Source organism: Anarrhichthys ocellatus, unplaced genomic scaffold (genome assembly GCF_004355925.1).
Source record: "Anarrhichthys ocellatus isolate YVR2014 unplaced genomic scaffold, GSC_Weel_1.0 scaffold125, whole genome shotgun sequence".
Taxonomy (NCBI): domain Eukaryota; kingdom Metazoa; phylum Chordata; class Actinopteri; order Perciformes; family Anarhichadidae; genus Anarrhichthys; species Anarrhichthys ocellatus.
The window spans coordinates 147,192-168,208 of record NW_022280155.1 but is presented as its reverse complement, the minus strand read 5'-3'; the positions used below and the strand labels follow the sequence as shown (position 1 = coordinate 168,208).

The 21,017-nt window shown below is 42.1% G+C and overlaps 1 protein-coding gene across 4 annotated transcripts in view; it reads right to left on the bottom strand.

Annotated features, from left to right (window-relative positions):
* Window positions 1-21,017, bottom strand: part of cd2ap (CD2-associated protein) — a 53,449-nt gene that overhangs the window by 8,705 nt on the left and 23,727 nt on the right. For 3 of the 4 annotated variants that reach the window (XM_031877068.1, XM_031877070.1, XM_031877071.1), the window contains exons 6-14: window positions 18,820-18,998; window positions 13,682-13,769; window positions 13,246-13,340; window positions 11,310-11,408; window positions 10,296-10,349; window positions 8,017-8,053; window positions 5,965-6,027; window positions 1,884-2,034; window positions 1,603-1,712 (exon numbers count right to left, since the gene is read on the bottom strand). In XM_031877068.1, the coding sequence (XP_031732928.1) occupies window positions 1,603-1,712; window positions 1,884-2,034; window positions 5,965-6,027; window positions 8,017-8,053; window positions 10,296-10,349; window positions 11,310-11,408; window positions 13,246-13,340; window positions 13,682-13,769; window positions 18,820-18,998 (876 nt within the window). The remainder of the gene's footprint in view (window positions 1-1,602; window positions 1,713-1,883; window positions 2,035-5,964; window positions 6,028-8,016; window positions 8,054-10,295; window positions 10,350-11,309; window positions 11,409-13,245; window positions 13,341-13,681; window positions 13,770-18,819; window positions 18,999-21,017) is intronic. The other variant, XM_031877069.1, reaches the window with a different exon arrangement.

Genomic DNA, 21,017 nt, shown 5'->3' with positions numbered 1-21,017 from the left:
ACGTGACTGCAGGCGAGATTGGATTTTCATGTTCGACGGCAATGTGCGTGGTTCAGGATGCCAGAATGAGTGGTCTGGCGTTTTAGCGGCTTTTAGTCGCCCCTGCACGGAATTTGTCGCAAACAGAGAACTCTCTGGTGGGTAAAAACAAATCAATCCTAGTTGTTTCTGGACCCTTTGGCGCCCCCCCGTTTCTCTTCCCCCCTGTGCTTCTGTTTATCACTGAACGCCTCAAAACTATTCATCTTTTCAATTACGTCTCCCCCTGTTCAGTTTCCTCGCCACGTCCTGTCTTTTTTTTTTTTTTTTAAATTTCTCTCACGCTTACACCGAGCTCTGCCTATGTCGATTGAAGCTCTGCGTGTTTTCCCTCACGTCTTTTACCATTTTATTGAAGGCAAATTTGCATATTGATGCACAGCTCATAATGTGCAAAAGCCTGACGACTGCAAACTGCTGACTGACAACGTTTCAATGGTCGACGTGAGGGAACTCTTGGTGGTAAAAGGTTCACGAGGAATGTGTCTTTTAACTGGTATTATAGGTATTCCAATAGGTAGTATTCTTCTACAGGGCATCTAAACCTAAACTACAGCTCTGAAATAATCGACTATTAAATTAACAAATAAACCACTTTGGTATACAAATAGATCTTTGTATCCATAAAACTAAATGGAAAAATGTAACCTAGTTGAGAATGCCTGTTTAATAGAGTAGGGAGGATTTTTGGGGGGATAACATTTCTTATGTAAAAACAGAAGTTGAGTCTGTGTGTTCTGGAAGAAGAGAGGGTTGTTACTGACATCACGTCTCCAGCAGTGGAGAACTCCCTCATGATTGCCTGACTCCACCTGCTTTAGTATTATATAACAATAGCATGATTTAAGCGCTCCCCCTTTCTTCCAAATTAAGTAGAAGGTTTGTGTTGTAAACTGTGCCGTCGTGTTTGAGTTCCACCCTTGTAGTTGATTTCTTGCGATTCTGAGTCGTAGAAGATAAAGCTTTGTTTACACTCGCGCTTGGCGCCGTAGCGTGAGCCTCCGCAGACGGCGAGCGAGATCCGGGCATGAACGGAGCCGTTTATACTCTTATTATTTTCCGAAACGCCAGAGAGCGTACAAACAAAAGGAACCGTGAAAAATCAAGAAGACCACAAATGTAACCCAGAGATATGCCCACAGACTGTAGGTGTCACCGGCAAAAGCCATAAACAATCCTCCACAATGCAGAGGAGGGATTGTAGTTATCTGTAAACTAATATCTCATATTCATGCACTACTTTATTGCCTTCATACAAGGCCTGTAAAGAAAGAAGTTAAGTATTGAATGCAAATGTAAGCAGTATATTATTAGTATATTTTAACAGTATATACTGCAGGGGCAGATCTGGGTGCTGCACTATTTGGGGAACTAATCTATTCATCGCTTTTGGCCTAAAAAAACAGATTGGAAACTACTCATTTCGTCTCACTCGTGGAACATTCCGTTTCACCCCGAGTGCGTTTTGCAGTTCAAATAATCAAGATTCCGACATAACAACAAGCAAAACTAATCACCTCCATTATTCTGGACTGTGACATCTAGAGGCAATACTGTACATACCCATATCCAAGGACTTCTCCCCCCAGTCCCCGGACAGCGTTTTGGGTTTGGTGGGCAATAACGGCTCGAAGTCGGACTTTGGTCGCGTGGAAGGCACCTCTCCATTGTGCCTGAAGACAAGGAGGGGAAAACTTTTTCAACATGAAATTACCGTACTCCCGAGAGTACATTCATGTAAAAATTGCTGCTCACATCAACACACAAGAGACAAGACTAATTTATTAACTGCACACGAGCAGATGCTGGACTGACGGCTAAATAGACATGGATAACGGACTCACTTGAGGTTCGGCGAGGGAGCGAGAGGCTTGTCCGGCCTCTTCGGGGGGAAGCCTCCGGGCCTGCCTTTCCCGGGAGGGGGGACTGGCTTCTTGGGCGGGACCACCGGCGCCGCGGGCTTGGATGGTTTGTGATCTGGTGCGGCCCTGTCAACTGAAAGCAGAGAAGAGGTGAGAAGAGAGTTGGAAAAAGATGTTGATGAAACTGTGAATGATAAAAGAGAAACAAAGAGGCAGAGAGGAGAAATTGAACACATACTGAAAATATCATTATGGAAGATTGAAACTGACTAAATTTCAGCTTCCTGCACTCAACTCGACAATGACGCTCAGGAAACCAAGGCAAATCCTTTCGAAGTCTGAGTCTCAAAAGGTAAATTTGTTTTTGTGCAGCGCTGAAGCGACAAGAACAAATTGATGTTCGACAAGCGTATCTGCTGATAGAAGTTTGTCCTCAGCTGAACGTCTCGTCATCAGGCAGCACTGTTTCGTTGTTTTGAGTGAGAGGACTAGTGTAGTGGCCGTTCAGAACGTGTGCCCCTTCTTGTCTCCGGGGAAGTGAAAAAGAGTTTGATTGTAATCAGGCGGCAATCTTCGGTTCTGACTGATTAAATCACTCCGTTTAATTATTACTGTGGAGCTTGTGGAGCCCCAGCAACAGCCGTCAGACACACTGGAAGTATTTCAAGAGATCTATTTTACTGCTTTATGACGGTCAAACACTTGTTTTCTTTTTTCTATTGTTACACAAGATAGAAATAGCCCTGCAATCATTGATTGACTGAATTGATTTATCACTTGAGCATGTGATTGGCTTACTGAGAGGGAAATTGGTTTGCCTTGACGAGAACAAATAAAAATACTGCAAATGACAGTCAATATGTGTACCGGTGTCACATCAGAAATCAGTCACCTTATCAATCCGATGAACACCTAACGAGTCCAGAACACATCTGTTCAGCTTATATTCCAGAAAAAAAAGGATGTTCGCAGTGTTGATGTAGCTCATAGTGAATGATTGTCATATCACATCTACAACAGATTTTTATGCTCGAAATGCTCCACGATCTAATTTGCATCTGAAAGTGCTACCATGTACTCATTTAATGTGAGGGGAAAAGAACGTGGATGAAATGAGTGATGTTAACCGACATCGCCGAGGGTGCAAGTTGAAAATGGCATAAATGAAATTGCGGGTAATAAGCTTCACAAGGACTGACGGCTAAAGGGTTAAACCTCATGTTAGAAGACTGTTGAGGAGGAGAGATAAGAATTACATTTGAACATTCTGCTGTGAACGAAAGATGCAACTAGAGAACTCAAGGTTGATGACAGTTTTTAACATCTAGATTAAAGCTTAAACAAGGAATTGTATGACATGAGATTGATTTGGTCACTAACAACAACAACCTCACAGTATTTACCTTGTTAAATTCAAATATCTTTAATAAATTATTTCATAATAAATAATATATTTCTCCAGGAACACATTTTTAAATAAATGTTGATGCCATTGCTGTCTAAAATCTACATTTACTACACCCACCACCATTTCATCACTATATATTAATAAACCATTATTTTACTATTAATTATCAGTTTTAATAATGATTTTAAAAAGCTCCATATAACCAAACTGAATTCTAAATATACAATTAAATCACATCTGAAAAAGACGCGACACCGACACAGTAGTATAAGCAACTTCTTGCAGACCCATTTACACACACACATCTGTACTGTTATCTTGATGAGGATCTTGATTGAGATACGACATTCCCTAGTCCCTTACTCCAACCCTAATTCTAACCTGAACCTTAAAATCAGGTCTGAACCCTAAAATAAGCTTTAGAAGAAGTGAGGACCGGCCAAAATGTCCTCACTTTCCAAAACGTCCCGACTCAGTCGGTTAAAAACAGGTTACGGTCCTCACTATGTATCAAGTATAAAACCGCACACACACACACAGAGCTCATTTCCTGTGTGATCCGAAGTAAGATAGAAACTGCATTAACAGCACATCTGTCTCCTTACCAAGAATGACTTAACAGAGCTTGCCTCGACATGTGATGCGATTAGATAACTCAAACCATCTGACCTCAAGGTGTCAGCGCTTCCTGCAATCACAGAGCGACCGCCACAGAGGCGTTTGTCGAAATCAGTCACTTCTATTTCTATCTATGGATAACAGATTAATTTGCTCCCATACTTCTTGCAGCTTTGCAACAGGGGTTTTATTTTTGTTTTATTTCATGTGTTTAGTGGGTTGTTGGTACCTGCATTTATTTCGTATGTTATATCCGATTTGTTTATGCGGGTTTTTAACAAACCTTTGATTTTAACATATTGGAAATGTCACATTAACATATCATCCTTTTTATTCAATTATTCCAATTTGGTAGATTTAGAAAAAAATCTAATTAAAAACTTTAAGAAGACAGAGAAAACACGGAAAAGGACGGATGGCAAAAGACAAATAACCAATTACAAGGAACAATTTTGCTTGTATTTACAAAATGGGGCTTTTCAAAGGAGCATTACTAGAGTCACACACAAAGCTAAAGCGATGCCTTTAAGGCGACGAGGAAGAGCGCTAAATGCGACGGTGTCTTGAGTTAACAGACTATTCTCACACTATGGAAATGTGGAGGAAGAGCAGCATGAGTAACAGAAGAGCAAGGATGAAACTCAGAGAGCAAATGTAGGAAAAATGAATACAGTGAAAAAAGAAAGGAAGGAGTGCTGAAGGAAGGACGAAATGAATAGACAGTGGTGGAAAGTTACATTTACTCAAGCATCAAGTACAATTTTGAGGTACTTGAACTTCACTTGATTACTTGTTTATGCTTCTTTATACTCCAGGAGATACAAGTACTTTTCAGATTGAGATGCTTCCATTAAAATCATATGATAATCTTAATACAATACAATGTTAAACAAGTGGCTTGCGACATTTTACGTGACATCCGACAATGCAGCAGAACTGTTTTCCTCTTTCCTCTCCCATTATTTAATCTGATGACCCTTTGGAGGGGCCTGATTCCTAGACTGGACTAAATGAACGAATTGTATTCAAAACATAGACTGTATATAAGAAGTGGACTTTGTAACAGTGACATCAACCATCAGTTTATGGACTATGAGTTTGAAGCCTCGAGTTTGGCACTTTGACCGTCGCCAACTTGGTTTATGGCTGTCGCCATGTTGTTTGTTTTTTCAACCGGAAGTGACACAAGAGGGTGGAGCCAAGCGCTGAATAAGACATTTGTAAGCAACCAAAATTTTATAATCAACTTTCATGAAGTGAAAACACACCGACAGGGTTAAAGTTCTAAGACGAAAACACGGACAACTCCCAGACCGGACAACACCGTGGTAGCGACCTGTCAATTACAATGTAGCCCCGCCCTAAAGAATACTCTGCTTTATGGTCTGTTTGACTCTAAATGGACCATCATTTACTAAATGAACATCATGCTGTATTGAAGAAGACTTGAAACTAGAGATTGAGATCATAACCTCATGTTTACAATGTTTACTGAGGGAATAAATCAAGAGAGATGTAGAGTCATTTTCTCATAGACTTCTATACAATCAGACTTATTTTTGCAACCAGAGGAGTCGCCCCCTGATGGCCATTAGAAAGAATGCAGGTTTAAGTCTTCACTTTTCAGAATCGGCTGTTGCCACCTGATATAGAATAAGCTAGCTCCACCTCAACCCGCTACAACAGTAAAGATTCTGCCTACACATTCAAGTCATTGGTATTGACAATCGATCAGTTACAAGGGACATGTTTCTAATGAACCACTACTTTTACTTTTGATGCATCTTCCACCACCGGGTAAGAAGTCACAAAGGGAAGAAGGCACAGTTGAATTAAAAGGAAACAGAATGGCTCCTGGTTACATCAGGTCAATAGTGGTGCTACGGACCACAGCATGTGAGGAATGATGTGTTCCACATTTTTTTTTAAAAGGAGGTCAAAGCTTCGAACAAGTGATACAAAGGTGAGAACGACGTTGAGAAAAAGAGAGGATAGAAGAGCTGAGGAGGGTGAAGAAGTAAAGATGGACAGTCCTACCTCTGTCCTCTGGCCTGATGGGATGAGGCTTCCTGTCGGCGCTGGGAACCTCCGGCCTGAGAGCTGAAAAACGAAACATGGTCCACAATCTGTCCGAACACGACTGATTCAAGACTCACCAGACAATGAGGAGGAACACACACTTTCACAAGTACAATCACACAAAGAAAACCTCCGGGTACACACACACACACACACACACACACACACACACACACACACACGCACACACACACACACACACACGCACACACGCACACACACACACGCACACACGCACACACGCACAGAGAGACAGTTGCAAACACAGATTCAATATGCATCTCTATCGGGCCCACACTGTACTGTGCATGTATAGCTGCATGCGCTCGCCTATGGTTTGTCTGTGCACGGACACACATTCATAGATTCCTCAGAGAGACACACACCAAACTGCAACACAATGTCGTGGTGTAGAGGTTGTGAATGCACATGCTCCGCAAATACTTCCTGTTCAGACAGGAAAACGATGATGCAAGCAAGCATGTGTTTTGCAAACTGCAGATCTTGGTGCCGATGTGAAGCGCTTACTGGAACTAAAAGGACACTAAAGGAAAAAACAGTTTTTTTTTCATGCGCTGGGCGACTTTGGCCGATTTTGCTTCCATAACACTTCTTCTTTCAGACAAGTGGGGAGAAAAATAAATGTTACTACGTTTGTCGTTTTGCGTTGGTAGATTTCCCCTAAATTAACCACAAGTTACCATAAGATGATGCCTCATTTGCATATTTAAATATACAATTTCAGAGAAAGAAAACATAATGGTCTTACTCGAAGTAAACAACTGTGGAACTTTCATTGTTATATATCTATTAGTTCACAGTTTTACTCTATTCACAGGCAGTGTCTCCCCTCAACAGTAACACTCCACCACCAGTAAAACTATGCCGCCTTCTACTTCCATGTTTGGTGAAAGAAAACTGCAAAACACTAAGTGAAACCACCACGTAAATCTGGAACAAAGGGGTTGTCTTTGAAACGTTCCATGTATTGAGTTGAACTACAACTCTACATTTAACGCTCGGTCCTCTCTGTGAATTGTGCTCATGTGGTAACCACGTGCCAGGAGATAAAACAAGAAAAGCCCTCATCGACCTCTGCATGTACGTTCTCCATTCTCCTGGTGAACCGCACGTAGGTAATGCGATTACTGGCCGTTTTCAGCCCTGATTGTATTTCGGAAACATCATGCAAAGGGAACACAATTTGCTCTTATCGGGTAAAGTCAGGGCTTCTCAGCCTCCTTTCTTTTTTTGTTTCATGTACAGTTTCTATACGGCCACTGGCCTTAGGGGATTGGACATCTGGAAACCATTACAACCCCATTTAACACTCCCCTACCTGCTCTGCAGAAAACACTCAAGGACACAGCACGTGCTGAGCTGAAGTGATTGTAAAAACGTGAGTTGCATTGCATGCAATTCTGGTGATCCATTTTCTAAGTCTGATCTACATTTTTAGTTTTCTCTCCTGGGTTGATGAACAGGTGAACATTTTTTTGTTGTTGTTGTTGTTGTAATACTCACAAAAGGCGGCGGTGCAACACTACTCCATGGTCTAATTAGCACGAAACACTTCTTCCAGGTGAGTTCTAAATTCCTGCATGGACTCTTTGGTTAAAAACGTATTTAAATTGGCTCTAAACTGCCATTAGGGAAAACATGAATGCTTCTGGCTCTATTTAGAACACAGTGTAATGGTGCACTTCAGCCTCTTGTGGCTGAAATGAGAATTACAACAACACACATTTTCTTCTTTATTCGTCGACGCCTGAAAGAAAGTAATTGAAATCTGACTTAGTACCTGTCTTGGTACTTTGACTTAGCCTTGGTCCTGCTGTGGCTCTGCACACTCAGCACACTCTGAATCAGTCTAAAAAGGTGACTCCATTCAGTATCCAGTGAGCTTTTGTTGGAGAACCAGCGTGTTCCACTGCACTAATCAAGTCTCACCATTTCCTAACGCTCCCCACTGAGCTGGGGGCGTTAAATGAGGCGGACGTTGGTTCTTACCTATGCTTTTTGACGGCGGAGGTGGCTTCTTCGGCTTCTGACAGGAAGAGAGGGTGAGAAACAAAAAAAAAAAATAGATGAGAGTGACTCACATTTGTTCTCTCAATTGCAGAAATCAGAAGGCAGAGGGAAGGAGAAAAGGACGACAGATTAGGGTTTCGGTCTTAACACAGAACATCTAATAATATCCAAGATCCCAGCCTGGAACTTAAGCCTTTAATGGTCGGAGGATTGTAAATTATTTTCGCATACAGTACAAAGGCTGGGCGACAATTCACTAATACAACAAAGACCATATCATGTAATACGCATGCTGTTGACTTCCACCATGCTTCCCAGCCTGTACATGAAGAAGCTAAAGCTTTGGCTTTACCACTGCTTTGCTATTTGAATATTCAATAATAACAACGTTCGTTTTTATTGTTTTCGATCATTCGTAGAGAGAGAGATTGCAGACACCATGGCAACAGCAGCTTGAAAGGGAGGCGTGTCGACTTAAAGAGCGGAACGTGACTGCATCACATTCTTCCAGAAGGTCAGCTGCTTCTTGCCTTGATCAGCACCTTTACTGGTGCTGATCAACTATTCACTGAGAGTGCTCTTGTCAATAGTTCTTGAAGGACACGCACTTCAAAACACAGCGTGTATAATTATTCCTATTGCGTTATTAAATCTCAGCGCGGCCCATCCCGACACATCACTGCGTGGATTCCTATTTGAAGGGCGGAGGCCACTTCGTTGTCTGTAATTACACATCCGAGCGTAACGACATGTGGAGATCCCCAGAGCTCCGTTCTCTTCTGCTCTCCCTCTACACGCTCCCGCCAGCTCAGATTATCGGACGACTAAATATCTTGCCACGATTATGCAGCCGATGCGTAGATTTACACGACTATAAAAGCGTGTGACCGCGGTCCCGTACAGCGAGTGCATTCAAACGTTAAAGGCCACAAACTGAGCCAGAAGTCTGGATGTAGACATGGACTCACCCCAAAGCCTAAATGACTTCCAGTATCTGAGTGGGACACTTTTCATATTCATACAGTGTGTTTATGATTAAATTGTTTATTGAGATAGTAAAAGTCCTGCATTCACAATGTTACTTAATTCAAAATACAAAAGTATTCGCATCAAAATATATTTAATGTACCAAAAGTAAAAGTATACTCTATATTCATGTAATATATTTACAGTAGGCCTATATCATTGGATTACAATTATTGATGCTTTAATGTGTTCATCCCTTCATCACTTGTGGAGCTGTAAAGGTGGAGCTCATTTGAACTACTGTATATACTTAACTGTACACTACTTAACAATACATCATAGTTTATTAGTTGATTTATATGTTGTATCAAGAATCTGAAAAGAAGCCGAACTACAAACTAATATTTTCATGTTTCCCATGTATTGGACTAAAAGTGTAAAGTTACATAAAACACTCAAGTATGGTACAAGTATCTCAAAGTGTACTTAAGTACAGTACTTGAATAAGTGTGCTTTGTTTTTCTATCAGTGGTGTAATATAACTAAGTGCTCTCAAAGTGCACCAGATTGGTGCATTTAACTCCATTACGGGGGAACATGCCCCCTACACCCCCTGAGAGGGTCTGAGCGCCGCCCACTGTAGTCTCACAAAATCCTGTGTGATGAGTTGAAAGAATAATTGTCAGTCAAGCATTGAGTTTGTCATGGTGATGGATTCATTGCTCATTGTCTAGTGGCCGCTGTGATGGTCGTGCTGATTGAATGTAGAGGAATTAATCTGATCTGTGAACTGCCAGCGTCTGTACTGTACTATGAAACCCGCCCACTGCGTTCTGCTCGATGTGTCTGTCTGTGGTTTGTGAGGTAGTCAGCGGAAGGACTATGTTGTAAAACAGGTTATGAGCCCCGCCTTGCCCTCAGACGTGGTGCTTTTCACACAAGAGAAATATATTGTTAAGAGAAAGAAAGAAAGAAAGAAATATATATATATATATATATATATATATATATATATATATATATAGATAGATAGATAGATAGATTCGTCACTGAGTCACAGTTCAGTGTATCCTTCACGGGGAGACCTCCGCGGGGTTATAAGGACACTGATTTCATCTCTGCGTTGAGCATCTTTGCGTAAGACAGAGAGACAAACATGGGAGTCTGGTGGCTCTGAAGAGAAGGGTCTGTACCTCCACCTGCTATAGGTTATAACACTTCAAAAGGTCTCAACCGTCCCTTTAAAGAGGAACCCATTGTGTTTCATGGCACTCACATCACCGGTGGCTTACCTCTTCTGACTCCTGCTTGGGAGATGATCTCACCGAGCCTCTCGACGTGGGCGTCTGAAACACGGACACAAGGACGACAGGATCAAATAAAGTAATGACGTCTGTGGAAATCACGGCCTCGCTACAGCTGCTTTTCAAAAGCCGGAGCAATAAGCTAAAATGCATCCGGCTGATTATCCGTCGGCCTCGTTACCCGATAGTGGGAAAGCCCTTCGTCAGAATTCAATGTGTGATGTGGAAAACATAAGCTGTGCTTTACTGCTCCAGAATATCAATTAGATGATGTAAGGTAATGGACCGCCATGCGTCAGGAATTGAGATTAACATGAGCAGGGTGAGGAATAGTCTCACCCCCTCCCAACTCTACATGTTTTGTTTTGTTTTCTAAACATATTTCATGATAAACTTTATAGAGCTTTTTAAAAAGGTAACTTTAGTCTTTTTGTAACCTGTTCTCCCATGTTTTTATGGATAACTGACTAATCAGGGCAATGGAACTGGTCCAGTATCGAGGGGAGAACGCAGTAGATGGAGTAGCCTCTAAACGGGCTGCGATGTTATCACACAGAGGCAAGCTGCTCATTAAAGTCCACTGAAAGTGCTCGTTTAACCACTGACGAGCTCGGCTTGTTGAGGGGGGACGAAAAAAAACAAGCAAAACTAAACTGCAGGAAACGGCGTTCTCCCTCAATACTGGACCAATTTTAAAAACTGCTGTCCTCAGTAGTCACTTTGACACTAAAACATGAGAAAAGAGGGTCCAGTTTGAAAAATACAGAAGGTACTCTTTGTTATAATGATAAAAAGTAGTGACAGGCCTTTCAAGGGTTACGTTCTGAAAAGGAATGAATGTTTGGAAGTTATTATCAGGACTGTTGATGCTTCAAAGATTGAACTCTGTGAAAAGTGAAAAAATATTATTCATTTGTTTTTTGTTTTCATGCAGACTATATGCTGTCCTGAAACGACATCACAGTCATCTCTTTTTAGACGAGGCTCTTAAACTGATCTCACCTCTTTCTCTGCTTCAGACACCGCGACTACAAAGTTGTCCGGGAAGACGCCGTCTCTGCCCCCGATCTCCCCTCGCCACCAGCCGGGCTCTCCGGTGTCCTGTCGCAGATCCCCCAAAAAAAAAAAGAAAAGTCACATTCTCTCCAACGGGCCTGCTACTTATTTACGTTGCAGCAAGAGGCAGATTCTAAAGAAAATAAATGAAACTTCACAAACTACCATCCAAAAGTTAAAGTCAGTCTAGAAAGCTAGAAGAAAAAACGATATCAAAAACAACACTTGTGATCTTTTTACCGAGCACTTCTCATCTGTCTCCACTAGATGGTGGTAGCGTTCTACTGCAGTCTTAGTGGGGCAACTGAAGGAGTCAGAGTCATCACACCTCGACATGATGTCACAGGCAGCTGAGCTGAGCCAACAGTCTGTGGCCCAATCCCAAGGCTCTTAATTGTCATTTCCTCGCTTGAACCGGAAGTTGTTCTGCTCCGCCACATTGACGGACGTCCCAAAGCTCTTATTTCTGCTCTGAGAATCAAAGAGCGAGGAGCAAGGAGGGATCTCTGAGGAGCCATGAGCGAGGGTGCATGAGAGCAGCCTTCCAGGAAGTGTTTTAGCGACCGACACGCCCCCTCATTGTTGATAAGTTATGTGATCGGATGCTGCAGCTGATCGGACTGATTATTCTCAACATCTCTGGAGTTTCACACCAGAGTGAAGACAGATCACAGATTAAACTCTACTTTATATTTGAATAGTTTTCTGATTCACCATCTGGTTTAAATAAATGTTCATTGTAGTCTGAACAACAAAAGGACCACAAACAACTTCCTTCATTTATTAGAAAGATTTGTGTTTTCATGATCTGATATTTCCCTCAATAACTTTTATTATGAAAACAATTAAAGTCAGAGAGAGCTGGAGAGACTAAACCCTTTTTACATAATCATCATTTCATTCAGTCACGTGAGGCTGATTATTCCTGAGTGTTTGATGAGTTTTATCATTTAACTTTAACCTGAAACATGGAGCCTAATAAATTAATTCCAGTGTTCAAGAGAAACCATAATCACATTCTGTTTTTTTAAATAATGACTTCACAGTCAGAATTTCAAGACGCAATTAATTCATAAATAAGACAAACCCACCCCGCCAGTAGAAATTGTTCCTGCACTTATAAACAGGACACAGAACACAGTATAAATACCACAGACTGTGCATAAATACTCAATGCAGTCTGTTAAATGGGGAACAGACTCAGAAACAGGCGTCGCTTCACATGACGCTTCGGAGAATAAGGACGTCTCATGTCTCTTAAAACATATTTCCTTGTTTCCCCTCTCCTCGCATGGTTTCCTTGCGTCTCTCCATGCATCCCTGGTGGGAGGGACTAGGACACAAGGAAAAGACGCAAGTGAGGGAAACGGGAATGCAATTAACAGACTTGCGGTTTACCCAGTGTATCTTTATGTACATTTCAGTTTGCATTTACGACTTTAGACGGTGTTTTGTTTTAGAATAATACTTATGATCAGCGCATAGATCCATGTTCATTTATCAAGTCCCTCCCATTTAACTCATTGGTGGCCAAATTACGGCCCTCGGGCCAACTGCTGCCCGTTTGTTACAATGGCCTGAGGTGGATGTTTTTTTGGCTCGAGCATATTTCTAATAGATTGCACTGTATGTGCATTGGACATTTTTTAGCTTGAACTCCAGATGTCGCTGCCATTTTGAACGCCTACTTGACCAACACTGGTAACTAGTCGATGAAAACGTTCACCCCAGTTGATTGGGTTGGCAAGGTGCAGCAAAAAAGATGGCAAATAGCAAAAGTTTGCTGACAAATTTCTAAAACGTGAAAATATGGACTTTTCACCCCCCCACAGAAACCAAGCGGTGAAGTGTTCCTTTCATGCACGAGGCGGTGAACGCGTACCTTGCTCAGGACGTGGACGATATCGCCCTCCTTGATGGTCAGCTCGTCCTCATTTGTCCCCTCAAAGGTAAAGGTCACCTTACAGTACTCTTTTGCTGAGGAAACAGATACAACAAGGGTCTGAACAAGGATTCAAGGAAACCAAATGGAGCGCATTAGATGAACACAAACACACAAGGTTTACATCAACACAGTCTGTCAGAAGAACTGAATAAGGGATCTTTCATCATATCCAAACTACACAGTAGAGCTTTTAACTGATGACAGACGCTAGAAATGCTAACAGAGCTAGCACGCCCACTTTAGAAGTAAACAGGACAAACAGAAAAAAAACACTCACCCCCCCCACACACACACACTGACAAGGAACAGCTGACAGTAAATACAGGTTTCCACACGTCAAAGTGTCCTCTGCAGTACTTTTACGGTGCATTACCTTTGGATTTGCCGTCTCCGTCCGCTCTCTGCGAGTCTGTCATGTTGGGATGGGCGGGCTTTGCAGCGGATGGTAATGATGGGATTGGCTAAAATGGAGCAAACCATACAGATGGAAATGATTTAGCGCACATGAGTGGATGTGTGGCGGAGTCCCCGTCTGTGAGACGGGTTCGTGTGTGTGCACCCAGTGAGCGGAGTCACGTGGCTCTGTGAGTGTGGAGTGTAAGTGTGTGTGTGTGTGTGTGTAAGATGCTGTTCATTTTGGGGGGTTGAAGGGCAGTTAAAGGGGCGGGTCCAGCAGCATCCTTTTCAGAGGTTTTCAGATAAAAACTCATGTGATGTAGGTTACCAAAGTGAGCTGATCAATAAGGTTATGAATAATGTGAATGCAAGCACAAGGTGAGTCAGCGTTGTGTGTCTACTCCCTTGTTCTACAGTGTGGCAAAATGACTGTTTTTGTCAATGGAGGTTTTGAAGAAATCAATAGAACGGTTTCCGTTCCCCCGTCGTAGCAGGCTGTCTGACGGCACGTTTCAACGGGTCACTGGAGGAGCTATCTTTGGGCTCTTCAAAGTCACCAGATCCCATTAACAAAAGCAGTATTTTAACACGGCAGGACATGAGATCTGCTGGTCTACCGCTGCCTCGGTTGGTCAGTTTGTTTCTGTTATCGTGTGACTAGCGACAAACTAGCGCGGCGTCCACAGCAGCACTTTACTAAGCTTCCTCGCTGGTACTCCTAAGAGCTTCTCCTAGCTAAGGAGCGTGCCACCGTCAGCTAAGTTACTGTATGCAATAGAGTGGTGAAGGGATTGAGGATTGTTAATAGGCCACCAGAGAGTTAGCATCACACTGGTCCCCTCAACAAAAACAATGAGATTTTACCACGCGTGAATGCAACTGGACAAAGTAAACAAAACTCCACCAGAGTCACATGACTTCACGTCACCTCCACTAAGCTAAAGGAGGACCAGTGTTCTAGTGGTGACCTTTAGTCGTCTCATTTAGACACTTGTTAGCTACCGCCTAGCGTAAAAGCCGGAAGGGTTTTTACTGAACCCTTTTATATCGTAGAACAAAGCGATAAAATCTTTTAAGCTTGTGGTAACATTTCCGGGTTTAAGGACTTATTCATGCGGTACTGTATAGACGGAATACAAGGATGTATACAAACTGTGTATGTAGCAGCGTCATTAAGCATAAACCTACGTCAGACCACTTGGAAAAACGTCTTTTTGACTCAAAAACGTACTTCGACCAAACGGTTGTGTTGAATACATAAAGAACAGCGTTGGGAAGCTACAGAATGATGTACAAACGTCAAAAAAAGAAATAAATAATGGACCTGCCCTTTTAGGATTGTAGATTATATGGAAAGAAAGAAGAATTATTAAGTGATGATTAGTCAGTCACAGCATAAAAATAAAATAAAGACTACATGGAAATAAAGAACCCGAAAATAAAAAAGGAGTACCATCATGCTGTGGTGACTGAGAGAAATGAAAGCAGAGTATCAACCTGCTAAAAGTAACCAGGCAGGTGTACAACAGAACTTTTCGGATTAATTGAAAATCATCCCAAAAAAAAAAAAAAAAAAGAATGTCCCGAGCAGGATGCTTTATGTCCTCGATACTGCTGCAGGCAGAGGGGAGAGCAGCGAGAGGATTGGTCGAGGCCAAGTGGAGATATCTTTGGCCGCGAGGAGGAAGAGCGTGAGAGCATGCGACATGTGAGGAGTGGAGGAGAGCGAGGGAAGCCGTGTTAGTGGTGAAAGAAAGTGCGAGGGCTGTTGTGAAGAGGAGAGACAAGGAGAAGGAGGGAAGAGTTTCAGAACGCAGTCACGTGCTGAACTAAGCAGTGAGCCCACGTCATCAATGGCTACGTCAGTACGGTAACGGGATAGTCGGACATTTGGGAGTGTGGTTGGATGAGGTTCTTCTCCACAGTCAGTGGATTACTGCAGTAGATGGAGTTTAGACAAACCAGACAGGAGTACCAGTAAATGTGGACATACTGTAGACACCTAAAATAATCTATATCACTTTAAGTGCTATATTTCATCAGCGCTGTGCTGTCAGACAGCCCGTTCTGATGGGGAACTGAAGTCCTCGTATCCATCTGTGTGATCCTCATCGCCACCAGACTCCATTGGAGAAAAGAAAACAGGAATTTTAACAGGAAGAACATGGGGGTTGCTTGTCTGCCGCCGCCTCCATCTGTTAAGCTTAGTTGACACTCGCCGTAGTAACAGGCGCGCGCCAGAAAACGACGTAATCCCGGCGGTGATTCGTCGTGCCCCTCGGAATTTTTGTGACCGTCACAAATAGTTCACTGACAAAAGCACCGTTTACACGCCCAGGGATTATACAAAGAAGGACAAGTCGCTGTTAAATGCTTTAGAAACAGGTGTAAAAAAAATCTTCATTTGAGTCAATATTTTGTAGCCAAATCAAATAGTTTACAGGATATTCAACTTACGTTTCTTTACCATGCTTTTAATATTGAACTTGTTTCTTTACAGGGCTTGAACAAAGGTCTCCATGAATATGAGTTTACAGATAATTACTATCCCTCCTCTGCATTGTGGAGGCTGGTTTATGGCTTTTTGCCGGTTACACCTTCATATCTCTGGGTTACACTTGTCTTTTTGATTCAAAACCAAAGTTTTTGTTTCTTTGTGTTATCGTGTGACTTTGGTGAATCACGACTAACCAAAGATTCACAATAACACTCGCTAACTAACCCGATGGAGGCAGCGGTAGACCAGCCACTCCCGTGCTGTCTGAGGTAAAAATACTGTTTTAGTTGTTTTTCCCCAATGGAGTCTGGAGGCTTGGGCGACACCATATAGAACTGCTTCAGTTGCCCGTAGGAACACACAGGCTTTATAGCTGTCTGACAGCAAGGTGAACCGCTGCAGATATTCTAAATATAGCGTTAACTTTAACTGATGGTTTCTCCAAACTCCATCCACTGCTGTAACAGACTATGGAGAAGCACCTCTTCCAAACCATCCCTTTCATATCAACATGCCATTGATCCCATATCCTCCCTTGTGTTTATGAAAACTCAAAATACGAAATAAACGAATAAACAACAGAAAAAAAAAAAATCAAAAATTTGGGTTTTGTTTCCATTTAAAAAAGTAGACTTCCTGTCTCCACACTGGCTGAGTTGATCTTAAACTGTGTGTCAGTGTATCTGGTATTTCCTGCTTGAATTTACGGTCATTGAATGTGCCGATGACAGCGAAACAGGTGTATTCACAAAAAGAAGAAGCTTCAGGTGAATCTGGGACTGTTCCTCCAGTGTAAACAACAGAAAGATGCATCTTTCTACAAATGACACAGAAATAGAGAGAATAGACCTGTGTGTCGTATAGATAGTTAAGAGATAGAAGTGAGACATATGTTTACATAGCCTGCTGCTAGTAACTGTCAGGACTGAAACATTTTGGGTGGATGTTATTTACATAGACCACAGATGGAAATGAGCCTCATCTCATTTGCATAAGTTGCAGCTTTAAATTATGTGATGCCAGGCTATTTAGAACGGCTACGAGTCAGGAACCATCAGATTCCACTGAAGGACCGCTGGTTGAGTGCGTTGACTAGATTATTTCTGTGAACAGTAGTGGGTGTGAATCCTTCAGTTTCTCGTGATTCTCTCCGAGTCTCTGCAGTCTGCATGTGTACGATTATGCAGTTTTACATTTGAAAAAGTTGTATCAACTGATTGCGATCATGCTGAACTTGCACAAATAAACATTAATGAAATGTTTTTAGTATTTCTCAATGATGCATCTCAGTGATTTCAAAAACAACCATTTAAAAAATTGAAATAAAAAATAAATATGCTTCATGTTACAGAAACAAAATCTGCTAACCTGAGGTGAGCTGCCTTTGTATTTCTCAGTACACTTGCCAATGAGTGTATGATTACTGTCCCTCAGCAGCAATATGTAAATAAATGAAGGGATAGATATTGTAACTGGATTCAGAATCTTGATTCTTACACAAACCCCCAACCCTAGTAAATAGGTAAAAACATTAACTCAAATGCCAACGTTATGAATGAAGCTTCCAGCTATTTGGTACAGCCCTACTAGTAGGTGTTGGGCTATGCCCAGTGTTATATCTGACTCACACAGTGGTCAGTCTGTGGTGATATTCCTCACCTGTTACAAAACATAGTGCATGTGCTAAAACAAAACCTTGGTGCAGTCCTTCAGTGAATAAGGATTGAAGCAAGTTACCCTTCTGAACCCCACGAGAAATGTTTTCTTTACAAAAATATAAATACACCGTTTGTCAAAGCCAGAATCTGCAAAAAACAGAACTTATTGCTGGTTTTCAAATGGTCCTTGAACGCATCATGTGTCACTTTTGCCAAAAAGTAAACTGATTGCACAAACGATACCGTGTAAGAAATATTAAACGCTGTGCTCCTCAGTGCAACTGTAAAACCAACAGTCATAAAAAACAGTCAGTGACACTTGGACTGAACTGCAGTATGTTTACACAGAGCAGAAAGGACTGGAGAGCTTGTAAATATGCAAAAAAAAAAAAAAAAAAATTAATTATATATATATATATATATAACATGGAGCCCTCATTTTATCAAAAAATGTTGTAGATATATATTCCATTTTTTTCCCACTTTTTGTCAGAGAAATGATTAAGAAAGTGTTTTTTTCCTTTTTTAATGATCGATGGCACTATACCTATAATAACAGTAAAATCAATGTTTTAAGTGCCCCCTCCTTCTAGCCATGTTTGTTCTGTTTCCATAGAGGTGCAAGAAAAGCACGGCCACTGTGAGTAAAAAAAGAAACTGCCTACCTACATACATACATATCATCTTTTAAACGTAAAAGAGAAAAAAATGTCTCCCGAAATATAGTACAGGAGCTGAAGTAAAGAAGTTCTGACAGCAGTTCTAATGTCCTTCTGTATCTTGTGTGAGAAAAAAGTGTTTTTGTAATTTCACCTTTCAATACTATTCAGCTGCAATCTTTACCCTGATGGTCACCACCTCCAGATGATTGCTGGCTTTAACAGTGACACTGGTGAGCAGTGGTATGTACGTGCACATTCGGCTAGAACAACATTTCATAGACTGTATGTTCTCACTTACTCTCTCCTTCTTCTCCTCCGGTTCGTGGCTCGGCAGTCTGGCCCTTAGTTTGACCGACCCTTCTCTGAAAATATCACCGAAGCCGATGCCTCGGATCTTCTTGGGCTGAGCGATGACTCCGTTCCCCGAGGCGGGCTGCGGGGGCGCGGGGGAGGCGCCGCTTTCTATTCCACTTCCATCTGCGGAGGAGAGACACGGCGGTGGTGAATTAATCACATCTTACTGCTGCAGTACTCTATGGACCCATTAACAGTTTGGAAACTATGATGCCGTACGGACGTGTGCGCACGCAGTTTGGCAATGGAAGTACGGCAAAAGCTTGTCTAGTTTGAATAGAGAATAGTAGAATATATCAGCTGTTGAAAACAAGAACTGAACATGTAGGTGTCCTTGTAAAAGCCTTCAATCAGTATCAGATACATACTCATCTGTGTTTAGTACCTACGCCAACCGTTAAGTGACTACCATGGGCTAAGAAGCGTCTGTAGTCGTCGTGACGTCACCCGTTGGTTTGTGGACTGTTCGTTTTGAAGCCTCGAAGTTCGGCGATTCGGTTGTCGCCATTTTGGCTTTTTGCAACCGGTGAACAGAAGTGACCATATTAAGACTGCAGAGGAGCGACGTAGAGACTCTGGTAGGGTAGCGACCTGTCAATCACAAGGTAGCCCCGCCCTAAAGCATAAAGTGCTTTATGGTCTGTTTGACTCTAAATGGACCATAATTTACTAAATGAACATCATGCTGTATTGAAGAAGACTTGAAACTAGAGATTGAGATCATAAACTCATGTTGACAATGTTTACTGAGGTAATGAATCAAGACAGAAGTAGAGTCATTTTCTCATAGACTTCTATACAACCAGAGTCGCCCCCTGATGGACATTAGAGAGAATGCAGGTTCAAGACACTTCTGCATTGGCTTCACATGTCAGAACCGGAGGTTGCCGCCTGGTTACTACAAGCAATCACGGACGTATTTGTCTGAAAGTCACCAGTTAACACGGTTACTCGTTAAACTGAAACACGGGACTGCAGTAGAACTTGAATCCCCTGTTGGAGTATCAATTCTGACAACCGAACATGCAACAAGCAGACATTGTGACGCTGGCAATGGTTTTAATTCAACGTTTAAAGCTTGCCAACTTGTCTAGACGGCTTTGGAAAGACTTCTGTTGCCCACATGCCCACGTGTATCTTTGATGACGTCGGCTGTGAAAGGGTCTATAGGACAGGATACATTATTATTCTTGGAAAATACACATTTTATTCCCCTTTCAGCCACCAGAAGGTGCTAGAACTCTGTTTGTGAGAGAACACAGATTGCATTACACCATTCCTAAATGTATGAATGACAATGTTCATTCTTAAACAACTTTATGTCTGCAGCACACCAACACATAATGAAATGAAAAGCAGGCACAAGATGGGGAACTTAATTCACAGAGCTGTTGGACCTCCCAGTCACACAACTAGCAGACAAAAGGCTTCAAACGTCTGAACCCTCAGCCAAAATTCTTGTTCAGGCTTGTTTCACTTTAGCCGCAGTAACACCTGAATGTAACTGCACTTCATTTTACTGACAACGAATGAATGGCCACAATGCAAAGAGAAGCAACATGGGGGGAATGGGAAGGAAATGCTCGGCATGAACAATTCTCGAATAAGTCTTGAGGCAGATATGAAAGAAGGTAATGGTCTCTGTCCTCTGACACAGGCGGCTGCCGTCACATGCTAACAGAGCTTGTTATTGTTCCATGAGAGAGTAACTAGAGAGAGGAGTATTGAAGATCTTGTTATTTTTGTTGGACTCTCTGTTATCTGGGTCAATTAACACTTTGTTGGCAACGTCTCTTGACTTCTTTCTGCGTCTCTTACCTAGAGGTTCAGGCTGAAGTCGTCAATAAGAGCACTTCTTTTCGATACATTAAAGGACGGTTCCATTGAATCGATGTTTACGGTCTATAGACGCTATAACCTGGAATACAAGAGACGCCTGATGGGTTTGTTCGAGTGAGCCAAGTTTCAGAGACACAAATAATCCAATAACAGCCAAAGTTGAGTCGAAGAATAACAAGAAACCCTTTTGCTGAACTGCGGCAAATCCACCCGCCTTGAGCTTGAGACCTTCACATTTGTGGGGGGGGGGGGGGGGGGATGGCAAAGCCGGTGCGCCTTAAACGGAACTACAGCTCTTTTCTT